The sequence below is a fragment of the Oculina patagonica genome, chromosome 12 (assembly GCF_052425735.1).
Source record: "Oculina patagonica isolate OP01 chromosome 12, crgOcupat, whole genome shotgun sequence".
NCBI lineage: Eukaryota > Metazoa > Cnidaria > Anthozoa > Scleractinia > Oculinidae > Oculina > Oculina patagonica.
In genome coordinates, this window is record NC_135769.1 from 2097586 (window position 1) to 2111453 (window position 13868).

Consider the following 13868-nt stretch of genomic DNA (forward strand, 5'->3'; position numbering starts at 1 on the left):
ATGTTTCGTACTGACCTTTTCACAAAAGAACTAAAGAAAATTAACTATTAAAAGGTCATGACTTGCCAATTGGACAAGATCATGAAATCCTTAATAAAATAATTGCTGCAAACTTCAGTGTGAGACTTCTTTTTTGACTTCAGATCATACATTTTCCACATGCCCTTAACCTCCCTCACCACCCCCCTCCCCCCTTCTTTTGTTCTGGTGGTCTGCCACATACCCAGCCCTTATATCAACTCTATAACAATATTTTAATTTTGAAGTGACTAATTTATTTCAAGAATGAAAACACTCAAGTACTAACCAACACAAAAAATAATTACAGTGCCAGACTTTTATTCATTTATTTTGCTACAAAACTAATCTTAAAAACTCTATGGTGCACCTCTAAAGTGTTGATTTTTATTAAACTATCAAGCCCCCTTAATTATGTTTTTATGAAATGGCATAAACCTCCTGCTAAAGAAAATAATTTACAGAGCTTGCACGTATTAAAATACTTCTGGCATAATGTGATCAAGAAAGCGGAAATTTAATGCACTTATGAAGGTATAAGCTAATGGACTAGCGGGTTGCTGAACCATGTGCTCATGGTGTTGTTCACTTTCCAGTCAAATGAAGGGCACCTGCACCACCGCCATATCCATAACCTTTGGGGCCAAACAACTTGCCATAGCAACCCTTGCAGTACACCTGGCCTACAAAACAAACAAACAAACAAAAATATATTATTGAAATTCCATTTAATATTGGTGTTGATAATTCCAAATTCCATCAGCAAGATCCTTGGAGAAGTCACAGACAGTGACCCCTGAATAAACTAGTGGAAGATTGTTTCAAGTTTGCCATTTGTAATCCATCTTAATCTTCATCAGTTCAAACCATCCTTGGTTGTTTTCAGAGTTTTATTACTGTTGGTTTTTTTGTACTTCAGAAACTATTTTTTGTGGTTTCCTTCAAATTAATCAGAAAATGACTTCAAATACCACTGACATTTTAAGACCCATTAAAAGCCCTTGGATGCTTATCAAGAATGTTTTTCATCACCCCCCCCCCCCCCCCAATTTTATGATCAAAAAATTCAGACATGTTAGGTTTTTGCATTCAAATGTTTGTTCACAATCTGAAAGGAGTTCATAGCAGAGGACGTATGGCAAAACTAGTATCTCTGACACAAGTTGTTCCTAAAAATTGAAGAGTAGGCCACATACGTACCATCATGCTCATTAAACGAGCCGCTATCTAAGGACTTGTTGCAGGTTGGCTTGTTGTTGCAAGTAAAGCAACGCTTGTGATACTTTTGTTTACCAGCAAGAACCTGCTCTGCCATGTAGACTCTGTCCTTGCAACGAGGACACCTTTCTGTATCTGTAATGATCAGCAGAAATAGTCAGTGGCAGATCTAGGAGGAGGCTCTATTATACTCTGGCGGTCTGGCGGTTTAAGCCGATTTTGAGCGTCAGCCAGCGGCCCGGGGGGGTACTCCCATAAACTTCGGATAGGGGTGTGCCGCCAAGGTTCTTAAACCCTGACCCTATTTAAGGATAAAGAAAGCGAAAATTGATACCCTATTTAAGGCCCAAAACCGAAAAATGACACCCTATTCAAGGGGAGGAGAAGCGTTCCGTGACGACGCAAATAACGGCTAACCGCGCACGGCAAGACACAAATCTTTATAAAATCGCTTTACTAATACCTGAACAGAAAATTCAGTTTTTAAGATACATTTTTTTCGTTTAGCTGGGCGTTTATTTTAGCTAATAAAATTTAGGTACCCTATCTAAGGATCACACCGGTAACACATTGCCAAAAGGAGCAAAAATGATACCCTATTTAAGGACTGAGAACCTCAAAAACCATACCCTATCGGGCAGCACATACCTATATAGGCCACATATGGGAGTACCCCCCCCCCCCCCCGGGGCCAGCGGGCACATTCTTTATTTTCTGGCGGTCTTTGGTCAAAAAATTTAAGGTGGTCTCGGTCTCGGCAGAAAATAAAAGAAACTGGCGGTCTAGAAAGAAGAAAACATTGTGGTCTGTGGACTGAACGACCCCTCCTTATAATAAACCCCACTGGAGGGGACCCCAGGAGGCATGGACCTCCCACTTTCAGTTGAAAAGGACTGAATAATTTTCAGCCAACCCCTCCCTCCCTTATCCCCTGGAATAAGAATGGACTCTCCTTTAATTCCCCCCTCCCTTTAAAAAATCCTTTAGACACCACTGTTCATAAAGTGCAAAGAATTAACATGACTAGGCAAAAATAAGTTGCAGCATGCATCAAAGAGCAATATAACAAGCTGAAAATATCTTCCCTTTATAGGGGCCTGTATTTGTCTCGGTGATTCATGACAAGAATACCAGCCAGGGCTTTGGTGGATGCCAGTTCCTAATGAAATCTCTGTCAGTATGCCCATATCATAAATTTATTATCACCACTTCTTATATTTGCAAGGGAAAATATTTCTCAAGTAGCTTGTTCCAAGCAAGGATTCGGAAAATCTGATAATTTCAGAAAATTCCTTTTAGTGTAGTGGTCTTGAGTACTTTATAAATTTGTGGTCATTGATCGAAGAGTTCTATTCATAAACAGTTGGCAAATTTGAATTACAAAAAGAATTTGACGTCAAATGAATGGTTTAACAATCATAATGAAAACATTTATATTGTGCAAACTCCATAAAATATGTTCACATGTTTAATGACTTTCATAAATGCCACAAGATTTATGAAAGTAAAAAAATTATAAACAAAATAAAATTAAAATAAATTAATAAAAGTCAAAAAATAAGGTATGTGATGTTACAGAAAAATGTTGGGTATTTTGAACGGAAGGGCATTCCCTTGAACTGTCAGCTTTAAATTAATTTGAGAGAGAAAGAATTTAGAAAATGCTTCACAAGACTCGATACTATTGTCAAAAGCCACCCCCTGGAAAGTTCAAAAGTAATGTATTCATTTGACGCAATTATCTCACTGGCTAGCCACAATGAAACAAATGGCTACTGTGGGTTTCGGAATAATTGTACAAATAAACAGTAACTACAAAACATTCAAATGCTATGCTAGCGCTCTAAACTATGTGTGAAATCGAGCTGTATGCATAAAACAGACCTTTTCAAGACATTAAAATCATTTTCGATTTCGAATCCTCGAACGAATGAAATAATTGTAACTTTTAAGCGCGCGTTTCAAGCGATAGTTTGCTACAGAAAATACTCAGAACACTTTCCCTTGCTTTCTAAATGGAGAGCTATGCAGCTAAGTTATGCTCTGGAATTCAATTTGGAGGAATTTGCCCCTTTCTTCGGGTTATCATGAACACGCAAAAACTGTCAGCAATGAACATTAACTTTTCATTCTCACCAAATCGCGTGAGTGTTGTGTTTACGCCAATAATGACCTCGCGAGATTATTGTTAACAATCGCTCAGCAAAATAGCAAGAACTGTCACGTTACATTTAATACCACTTTTAATACTCCAGAACGCTGACAACCGGCCGTTTTAAATCGTACATCACAAGCGCTTAACCACTCGGTCAATTAAAATGGCGTTTATGCATTGTGGGGCGTTGGTTTTCGTCGCTTACTCGTAACATAAATCCATCCTTGACCAAGAAATTTACACCACAGCCCGTTAAAACAGATCACAAGAAGAATCAACTATGGAACTTACCAGCCATGCTTTAGAACCCAAGCTAATATAGCTTTTGCTCAAAGAGTTGAGAATGCGGTCGTTTCTTATGGTGGGTGATTACCGTCATAATTAAACTTTGGATTTTGTTACTTGTTATTGCATTTTGTTTTACAATAAGTTGCTTGTGTGTTTGAATTTTATGTTGGTTGTATCAATTTTCTGTCAGAATTCAGAAATTTTCGTCTAATCAAATTTTCGGATAGCTCTAAACTTTCTAGTAATTTGAATTTTTCAGGTTGTGCCAGTTTTCGGGAACTATTCCAATTTCTGGTGTCATGATTTTTTGCCAGTAGTTCGAATTTTCGGACACATTCAATTTTCTGCTAGTAGTTCGAATTTTCGGACACATTCAATTTTCTGCTAGTTCCCGGCGCCATATTGGAATAGTAACCGCGCAGACATGATAGCGAGGCTACCGGTGACCCGTGGCTGAGCGTGAAGAGAGATTACAGTGAGGATTCGGCAATTAGCCCGTGTTTTTTCGCGTTTTTCGGAACATAAGCGAAAGTTTTGATTCTAATAATACTCCTTCGTCATCTTCTAAGATGAATGGAAAATATTGGGCCGCTTTTGGCTGTAAAAAAGGCGAGTAAACTTCTCAGGGGCCATCAGTTGTTTTCGCTGCGAAACAAAACACAAGGAGATCCAGTGAAGAAATCGCATCCATGGTGTAATCTGATAAGACGCCAGCATGAGCATGGTGAGGACAATTTTCTTCGTCTTTAAAGCAATTTTTCTTTGCACTAATCATTACAAAAAAGGAAATATACACAGCTCTCCTGAGCAAGTCGTTGGGATCAGAAAAAAGGTTTTTAACATGCAATGTTTACAAAACTTTTGTTTTATACTTGCTTCTAATCACTGAAGTTGTTTGATAATATTTTATATCTAGGAAAGCCCTTCTGTTGACAAGTCTCCATTTAAATATATATCTCAATTCAGAAATTATTCCCAATTTTGCCTACGGTTTTTTTATTTCTGTATTTATTTTGAGTCTGATATAAGCTTATTGTATTTTGATAAGATTTAAAAGAAATAGATTATTGATAACAAAGAGTTGCTTTTAGGTAAAGTTGTATATATATAGCCTTGGCTCCTAAGTGAAGCATAGCTCATCCACAGTTTTCTTCCACTGTTCTCTGTCTTGGGCTTAGGTAAAGTTGTAAGCTTAGTTTAAATCCGTTTTCAATATTGTCTCATAGGTGAAAGCTATCCCAGTAAACATGGATTGTGAAATTATCACACAAGGAAGTCACTATTTAAAAGAAGGCACAGAGAAACATCTACTCAAGAAATAAAAATGCAAAAGAAAAGGGAAAACTTTTTTCTCATTAACCAGGAGTATTATTGCACCCTATTAAATCACCTGATGAAAAGTCTGATTGATCTGCAAAGAGAATAATGCATCATTGAATTTAAACTGGTTGAATTTCAGGCAAAGTTTGGTCTCAACCACATTACAGTCAGGGTAGTTTAATCGTCCATCAGTGATAACCCATCATTTTGGTATTATTTCTCCAGAAGAGGTTAAAAATCAACTTTTCTATCAGCTCTAGATGAGAGAATTTGGTCAAATTCAGGGAAAAATTTTAATTACTGTTACATCTCCTTTTGTGTACATGTGTATGTATTGACCTGGTAAAGTTTTCGGGCTGTTCATTCTTTGACAGTAAAGGGTTAACCACCCATAAATCTTTTACACTGAAACCAGAAAGTATGTCAATACTTTAAACACTTTCTGAATGTTTATTATCTCAAATGGGGAGCTATAAAATTTAAGGTCCTGCATGTAGTATTGAAAATATTGATGTAATGTTTAAGATGAATGTATTGTTTAAATAAGACAGTAAAGAAAATTAAAATAAATAAAATCTTCATCATGAAGCTGGATGGAACTCTGCTAGATTAGCTGTAGTTTGGTGTCCATATGAAACTCTACCATCAATGGGGAAGAGGAATTTCTATTGTTGTAACCTCCAGGTCAATCTGTAAAAGGTAAGGTAAAGTCTGTGTCCGAGCCAAGTGGCTCATACAGCTGGAGCTTATCCCGGTTTCCGTAGCATTAAGCGACTAGGTCTACTCCCCCCTGGATGGAATGCCAGCAGTAAATTCGCTGTTACCCATTTATACACCTGGGTGGAGAGAGGCACTGAGAGTAAAGTGTCTTGGCCAAGAACACAACGCAGCTCCCCCACCAGGACTCGAACCCGGGCCGTTCGACTGGGAGTCGAGTGCGCTAACCATTGGCCACCGCGTCTCCCACACCAGGTCAATGTGTAGGGGTGGAATTTGTTTTGTCTGAGAATGTGGTGTTAAAAAAAAATTGAAAAAGCAAGCCTTTTCTCTCCAAAATAGACAATAAAATTCCTTTAAGGCCAGAATAAGGCAAGGACAAAGAACAAATACAGTTGTCCCTGGACATGTAAAGTATAGCAATGATTTTATCATTCCCTCAGGCAATTTTTGTAAATATAACTTTAGACTTGCAAGCATTATTGTCAGTTATACATGGTCCACATTTTGTGCATCTCATTATAATAATCCTTACCATACTGTTTGGGTTGGTAATACTTTTTTATAGTAACAGGAACTGTTAAATGGCTTTTTGAAACACCTTGATTCAACACTGCAAATGATTTATTTCAAAACTTAGTAGCTGATGCAGTCATTTCAACTATGAAAACATTTTTTATTCTTAAAAAATTGCCCTCTGCTTGTGTTATTTTCCATTTCTTGACTTGAATAGATGATTTTCTGAGCTTCTTTCAACTGGCAGACTCCTTTTAGAATGTTTCACAATCTATGTTGCTGGGATTTCTCTTTACCTATGAGATAATATTAAAACTTTATTTAAACCAAGCTTATAACTTCACCTAAAAGCAGCTCTAACCAATATAAAATAAACTGCCACACTCAGAAATAAAATAAAAAAGAAGTCTGCAAAATTGAGAATAATTCCTGATTTGGGATAACTATTTTACTGAAAACTTTCAAGAATTGGGCACTGTGTAATGTAAAGTATTATTAAACATCAACTTCAGTGATTGAGAGCAAGTAAACAAAAGTTTTGTAAACATTGCATGTTAAAAACCTTTCTTTCTGATCCCAACGACTTGCTCGAGAGCTGTGTATATTTCCTTTTTAGTAATGATTAGTACAAAGAAAAATTGCTTTAAAGACGAAGAAAATTGTCCTCACTATGCTCATGCTGGCGTCTTATCAGATTACACCATGGATGCGATTTCTTCACTGGATCTCCTTGTGTTTTGTTACGCAGCGAAAACAACTGATGGCCCCTGAGAAGTTTACTCGCCTTTTTTACAGCCAAAAGCGGCCCAATATTTTCCATTCATCTTAGAAGATGACGAAGGAGTATTATTAGAATCAAAACTTTCGCTTATGTTCCGAAAAACGCGAAAAAACACGGGCTAATTGCCGAATCCTCACTGTAATCTCTCTTCACGCTCAGCCACGGGTCACCGGTAGCCTCGCTATCATGTCTGCGCGGTTACTATTCCAATATGGCGCCGGGAACTAGCAGAAAATTGAATGTGTCCGAAAATTCGAACTACTAGCAGAAAATTGAATGTGTCCGAAAATTCGAACTACTGGCAAAAAATCATGACACCAGAAATTGGAATAGTTCCCGAAAACTGGCACAACCTGAAAAATTCAAATTACTAGAAAGTTTAGAGCTATCCGAAAATTTGATTAGACGAAAATTTCTGAATTCTGACAGAAAATTGATACAACCAACATAAAATTCAAACACACAAGCAACTTATTGTAAAACAAAATGCAATAACAAGTAACAAAATCCAAAGTTTAATTATGACGGTAATCACCCACCATAGTTTCTCGAATAACACGCACTTGTTGAGCAGACGAGTACGTCTAAATTCCACGCATAATTAGAAGTCCAAATGGGCATGGGAGGGCAAAATAAACAATGCAATTCTCTCCTGACCGGGTGGGGGTGTTTTGCTTTGTTTTGTATCTAATTTTGTCGCGGGAGAAAAAGGTTTTTCAAAATTCGCCCCATATATATTTTGTTCAGTACAGACGGGAAAAGAAACTTGTGGCGAGCATCGAGTACAGACTTTCACAAGAGGAGCACACACTGACCTGGTCTCCTCCACAGCCGTTTTTTAGGATGTCACGCAACGCTTCCCCCGGGGCTCCAAGAACGGCTGCGAACGAGACCAGCACTCCCGAAAAGCTCGCGCGCGTTTATAAACGCGTCACGCCTTTCGTGTCGCGCGTGTTTCGAGCCAGTTGCATAAGAAACGGCCCTTTCAATTCAGCTTCTACTTAAATCACTTTATTTATGAATTTCTCAACTAGACATTTCAACAACAACAAAAGTTCTTTTGAGACTGTGACAATGGCTAAATAAATCATCTTTAGTTAGTACACCAACATCCTTAACAGACCAAGGAAGCGCACGAGTTTTGTTTCTACTGTGTTCGAGTCAGCGCTCCAGCTCCTCCGCCAAATCCATATCCTTTTGGGCCAAAGTTTTTGCCATGACATGTCCTGCAGTAGATCTCACCTGCGAAAGAAAAAGCGGTTTTGATCTGTAAGTTAAACTGTCATGCTAGTTAAAAGAGCTGTGTCACCGGGGTTTTATTTGGTCTAAACTGTTCTGAAATTAGTAGAAGGCAACTTAACGCATAAAAAACATAATATTTGAACATCTAAAGGAGGATATAACCTTAATTTGCGGATTGAAATCAAGCTACGGCTATAAATATCGATTTTTTTTTAAAACGCGCGTAAACAACTTGAAAAAGTAAGCTTTACTTTTTCAAGTTGCAATCCGTTTCCATCAGAGCCATCCGCAGCCAAAGATACACGTTAACAGTTTCAGTGCTCTAATATAGCAATTTGTAATTAAAAATAGACTATTATTTTTAGGTTTCCTGCGACACAAATATAAGTTTTGGCTGTTTAAAAATCTTGTTAGATCCGTGACATAGTCATAGACTATGAGCCCGAGTTTCTATGAGCGAATTGTCAACGAGGCGCAGCTGTTTTAGTAGAAACTCTAAAGGGTTACGGTCCAAAAATCGAGAAAAAATAACCCTGCAATACATAAAATTGCAGGTTTTGGTCCAGGGTGGGCGCTTAATCGAATAAATACGGTAATACAGAACTAGGGCTTTCCACAAGGTGCTCGGCATCTTTTTGGCAACTTTTCATATTTCGAGCAACTTTTTCCCTTTCAGGCAACTTTTTCCCTTTCGAGCAACTTGTTGCATTTTGAGCAATTTTTAGACCGAAAATCTCCGAAGATTGTCCGAGTTTCTGTCCGAAGGAAAAACAAATGTTTCCGAAGAATGACAAAGTTTGCCGAAGGTTTTCGTTGAACATCCGAAGACATTTTGACTTTTGACTCATTCCTCATTTTAAAAACATTACAATGTTAGCCAGCAAACATGACGCCATCGATAACTTACGATTTTTCTCAGTGAAAGAAATCTTTGTAATTTAAAATATTATTGCCTTAAATTGTTACTTAGACACTTCTGGTGCAGTGAAATTGCATGAAACTGCTTAGAAATCTTATCTTCAAAGGGAAATTAGCATATATTTGGAGAATTTTTTTGATAAAAAGCAGCGTTTTGGATTTTTTGGGATTTTTAAAGCAACTTTCGAGCACCTTTTTCAGAAATTTCGAGCAACTTTTTGAATAATCTCGAGCAACTTGTGGAAAGCCCAAAACAGAACCCGTGATTTAGAATCATACAATACTCAACAATGCAAAAATCCTAAATATTGGTTACATTGAAAGATCTTCTTACCCTCGTGCATGTTGAGGCTGGTACTGTCCAGTTTTTTCTTACACTCGGCGCACGAAAAGCATGGTGACTTATGCCACACACCGCCGTCTGAATCTTTCGCCTCTTCGGCCTGGTAAACACTTTTTCCACATCTCTTGCACTTTGGCGCTTGCACTGGTGTGAAAGGCATTTTGTGTTCCTGTTAATGAATTGATGAGAAACAATTTTATCTACAAGTCGTCAGGACGAAGGGATGTTTTATATTAACATTACAGAGGCCCTGTTAGGGGTTTTTGGATAAGGGATAACTCACAAAATTATTTTAGGGATCGGGGATAAATGTTTAAATATTATAGGGTGAGGTATACAACTCAATGTTTGGGATAATGAAAATTAAAATAATATGGATACCTGCTTTCCTAATTTTGGGGATAAGGAATAACTTCCCTTAAAATTATTAGATTGGGATAAGAGATAAACCCCCACCCCCCACCCCGCTAACAGGGCCTCATTACACTGTAGAGGTACTGTAGGTCATCAGTAATGGGTCAAAACTTATGCGTCTCACTCACAGGGGATCAACTGAGCTCGCTAATAAACTGGCTTTTGTCTGGTGGTTCTAATTTCTCCATGCACTCTTTTAGGAAGGAGCGCAAGCCTTTAGCGGTGACGTCACCAAATGACACACTGCCTAAATCAGGTTTGCGCTTCTTATAAACCAAATCAAACAAAAAAACCGATAAATCAAGTCTATAATATCAAGTATTGACGAAACACTTGTGTATTTTTGTATTACTGCTCCGCTAATAAAAAAATTAATGGAGCAGTGTCAGGATATTATAAGTCATCTCTCAGATTACTTTCAAATTGAAGTCAACCTCAAAATAATGGTTTTCTAACGTAGAAAAACAACAAAGGAGTAATAAAAACCCAAAAATAAACAAGGATGATTTCGACTGACGAAGATTTAGAAGGATTACGAATGACAAACTTGAAAAACTTGCCAATTTTTTCAAGATGCGTGTTCCGTGATGACACTGACCTAAAGTCACTATTTGTAACAATACAAAGCAGACTAACAATGTTGTGACTGGCGTGACTAAAACTTTTCAACAATTTATTTTGGTATTAACCTTGAGGCTTATTTAGGCTGCTACACAAGACAAGTATTATGATGTCAGTGAGAAGTTTTCTAGAACCATCCATTTAGCGATTTTTAAATAACTTTGGGTTGTTGGGATTCCTTTGCATTTTTGGTAAAGCAAACTAAATATATAAGTCCACTGTTTCCATAAATAAATTAAACTGTTCCCTGAGGTTTTCACGTTAAAATTCCCGTAAATAGTACTTAAAGATAATTCTTGTTCCCCAAAAATAACACTAAAATTTTCTGCCCTGTTCCCATGAAATAAATGCCGACGGACCATGCATATATCCCCTTAAACCTGGGAGGCCCTTAAATAGGAACATACAGCCGTCAACACACAAAAGGCCTCGGAAAGAGTTTTGCACATACTTTTAGGGCCTTTTGTTAACTTAACGTCAGTTGTTACCTCGATCGCACAACTATCCAAGGAGGGTTTTAACTCTGGTTATTCAATTTGAACTTTCGCAACACACACCGAAACATAAACAGTTTACTCTACTCGAGCGTCAGTAAAAACAACAATGTTGTTTTGGTAAAACGCTGGTCAGTAAGCAAATGGATGTTTTACTGTTCGAATTTGCACGTAAATTACCGATCCCTGTGCTAAAAACTCCCCCTCATGTTCTTAACAGTTTTGCCGTTACAGGTTTTTTGTTCGAAACAACCACAGAAAACTGAAACACTCTTTGGAAATAAAAACAGAAAAGATAAATTAAGACGAGAAGGGCATCCATTGTTAGGGTGTCAACCTACTGGGAAAGGTTCGATTTACACAATCTTCAAAATTTTTCTTTTTATCCTCAGAAACGAGCAAATCTTTACCCGTGTGACCAACTACACGAAGGGAACGACCTTAAAATAGTACTAGAGTGTGGCCTACCTTTGATTGTGCAAAACAAACCTCAAACAGACACCAAATTTGTTCCCAAACTATAACTCCGTCCGCTCACAAAGTTGACCCAAAGTGTTGTGTACTCCGAGAAAAATTTTGGAGTTGATCCGTCAAAATTACAATTTGCTATGCTTGATAAAATTAGTTGATGATGCGCATCGGAGAACTGAATCACTGATCAACTACACTGCGCTATATTTTGATTGATTTCGCTAATTTCTCCTTACTTGTTCATAATTAACTTAATCGTGTAAGTCATCTTTAATATCACGAATGCCACAGGCATCACATACGTTTGACTAGCAGCTAAATACTTCTGCCAATCAAAAATTTTGTCTGTCTCTCAAATTTTCCAGAAATTTAAAGCACAAGATTTTTTTTATTAACCAAATTCCTTTTGCAATAAAATGCTTTAGCATAGCCCCTTTATTTTACTTTGTTGGCTTCAATTACGTGCTGAAATGAACAACATAAGGGCTTTCAATATCGATTCAATAGGGTTCTGTAAGTTTATATTTTGGTTGCATCTCAGCATGCTTAGAATTCTTGGACAAATAAGGAAATTTAATTGCACTGACTGACAAATTCTCTCAAGGCCACTTTTAACGGTCATTTATGGTCGAAGAAGCCGATTGAAAATGGGGATATTTGCTTAGATGGTAACGGTATTTTATAGGTGCCGATCGCATCTTTTCCGCAAAAATGTGCCCACTCAAGGAAAGGAAAACACAAAAATATGCAAACGATGGATGCGAAAATTCTAGACAAACTCAAGGGTCTCGAGATTGACCTCGTCAAAAGTGTAACTGTATACGTAGAATTGAAAAGACCAACATATGTTGAAGAATGAACTGATCGAAAACATCTTGAAATGAGTAATTGATAAAATAATTTCTTTGAAAGAACAACAATTTAATGGGTGTTTATTACAAAACAGCTGGAGTCCCAGAGTCCTAACCGTACATCCCGGGGGGGGGGGGAGGGGTACTCCCATATAAGGGCTATAGGGTATGTGCCGCTCAACAGGGTATTTTTTTCCCACAATCGAGTTTAGCTATGAAACTCCGCTCCTTTCATCGCTTTATCTCCGAGCCACAGAAGTCAAGTGAGCGCATTGTGATATACGCTTGTGTTTTATATCTATCTACATATATTTCCATTGTGGATATTGTCTGGAACAGGGTACCTATTTTGCAATCAGTTTGTCTGGAACAGGGTCGCAAATTCAGCTTTTTCTCTCTGGAACAGGTCCAGAGTCTCAGAGACTCAGCGGCACACCCCCGTAGTAAATTTTAAGGAATACCCCCCTCCCCGGGCCGTACATTAACGAGTCCTGTTTGTCAGAAAGACTTAGCGTCAAGATCTGTTGTTTGTTGCTAACATTTCGCGATGTCTGTAGTTCTTTTATACAGAAGGTATCAAACGGACATCAACTAAATTTTATGATCACATCACGCTGCAAGTCATCACTGAAAGAAAACGGCATCCTATAAGATGTGTATCACGGACGCAGGGGGTAACCCCTGGAGGGGTAGCACAAAATGTACAATTATTGTCACCTGTGTACGCCGGGGCTGGGGGAAACTAGGGAGCAATCAGCCTTAACGGAATTTGTCCATTATTTTAAGGGGGTGGGGAGAGGGTTTAGGAATCCCAAAAAAAACATTATACATAACTCTCAAAACGATTTGTTTACTTTTTCATACTTTATTTGCTTTACATCCAGTTAAAAATTGTAAGGGCAGATCTAGCAAATTCAAGAGGAAAGTTAGAGCTCATTATTGTATTCCCGATCCCAAATGTGGGAAGAGGAGAGGCGGCTCTCTATAGCCCTCAAGTTTAATATTTATTCTCGTTTGTTGAAGTCAGGCAATGCAGCTGTGGGATGGGGCCCTACATGATATATCTGCCTTGGAGCCTCTGCATTTATTGGGCCAGTGCTCTGGAGGATTTTAGAACCTGGTTATTAGTTAAAAGAGTTCAGCAGATAATGTTTAATATTTTCTTTTCTTTGTATTCGTTTTCTTCACTTTCGCAATCTTTTAAACTATGGCTGCAGTCTGAATTCCACTCAGGTCCACTAAAGCAGGGTTTGTAACACTTACTTAGACCAAAAATGCAAAGGCTTTTCAAGAACCTGTCAGGATTCACAGACACACCTACCGTAAAACCAATGCTATTGTGTCTTTAAAAAATGTTAGAATTTCATACTGAAAATGTTAGAGGTGCGCTTACTTTTAAAACTATTTACTATTCAATAACGGAGGCTTTCGTTATACAATTTAGAATAAAAATCAGCGAAAATAAATGACGTTTCGATGAATCGCGGTTCATCATTATCAA

The 13868-nt window shown here is 37.8% G+C and overlaps 2 protein-coding genes and 1 long non-coding RNA gene across 3 annotated transcripts; 1 reads left to right on the forward strand and 2 right to left on the reverse strand.

Annotated features, from left to right (window-relative positions):
* Nucleotides 1–252: 252 nt before the first annotated feature.
* On the reverse strand, nucleotides 253–7614 carry LOC144631372 (muscle LIM protein 1-like). Its single transcript, XM_078489797.1, has 4 exons — nucleotides 7557–7614; nucleotides 3683–3742; nucleotides 1219–1371; nucleotides 253–701 (listed from the first exon to the last, which is right to left on the reverse strand). The coding sequence occupies exons 2-4, from the start codon at nucleotides 3687–3689 to the stop codon at nucleotides 604–606; spliced, it is 258 nt and encodes an 85-aa protein (XP_078345923.1). The 5' UTR covers nucleotides 3690–3742; nucleotides 7557–7614; the 3' UTR covers nucleotides 253–603.
* Nucleotides 3988–5587, forward strand: LOC144631376 (uncharacterized). Its single transcript, XR_013566722.1, has 2 exons — nucleotides 3988–4403; nucleotides 4906–5587. It is a non-coding gene; the product is annotated as an uncharacterized LOC144631376 (long non-coding RNA).
* Nucleotides 7615–8002: 388 nt separating the features above from the next.
* Nucleotides 8003–11671, reverse strand: LOC144631371 (muscle LIM protein 1-like). The gene is made up of 3 exons (XM_078489796.1): nucleotides 11514–11671; nucleotides 9508–9685; nucleotides 8003–8255 (listed from the first exon to the last, which is right to left on the reverse strand). Exons 2-3 carry the CDS (start codon nucleotides 9674–9676, stop codon nucleotides 8161–8163), a joined length of 264 nt encoding a protein of 87 aa, XP_078345922.1. The 5' UTR covers nucleotides 9677–9685; nucleotides 11514–11671; the 3' UTR covers nucleotides 8003–8160.
* Between the last annotated feature and the right edge of the window lie 2197 nt (nucleotides 11672–13868).

Coding starts and splice junctions, on each gene's coding strand:
- LOC144631372 (XM_078489797.1), bottom strand. Junction 702..1,218: donor CTCGTTTAATGAGCATGATG/GTACGTATGTGG, acceptor TTTGTTTTGTAG/GCCAGGTGTACTGCAAGGGT.
- LOC144631371 (XM_078489796.1), bottom strand. CDS start 9,676: ATGCCTTTCACACCAGTGCAAGCGCCAAAGTGCAAGAGATGTGGAAAA. Junction 8,256..9,507: donor CAGCCTCAACATGCACGAGG/GTAAGAAGATCT, acceptor TTTCTTTCGCAG/GTGAGATCTACTGCAGGACA.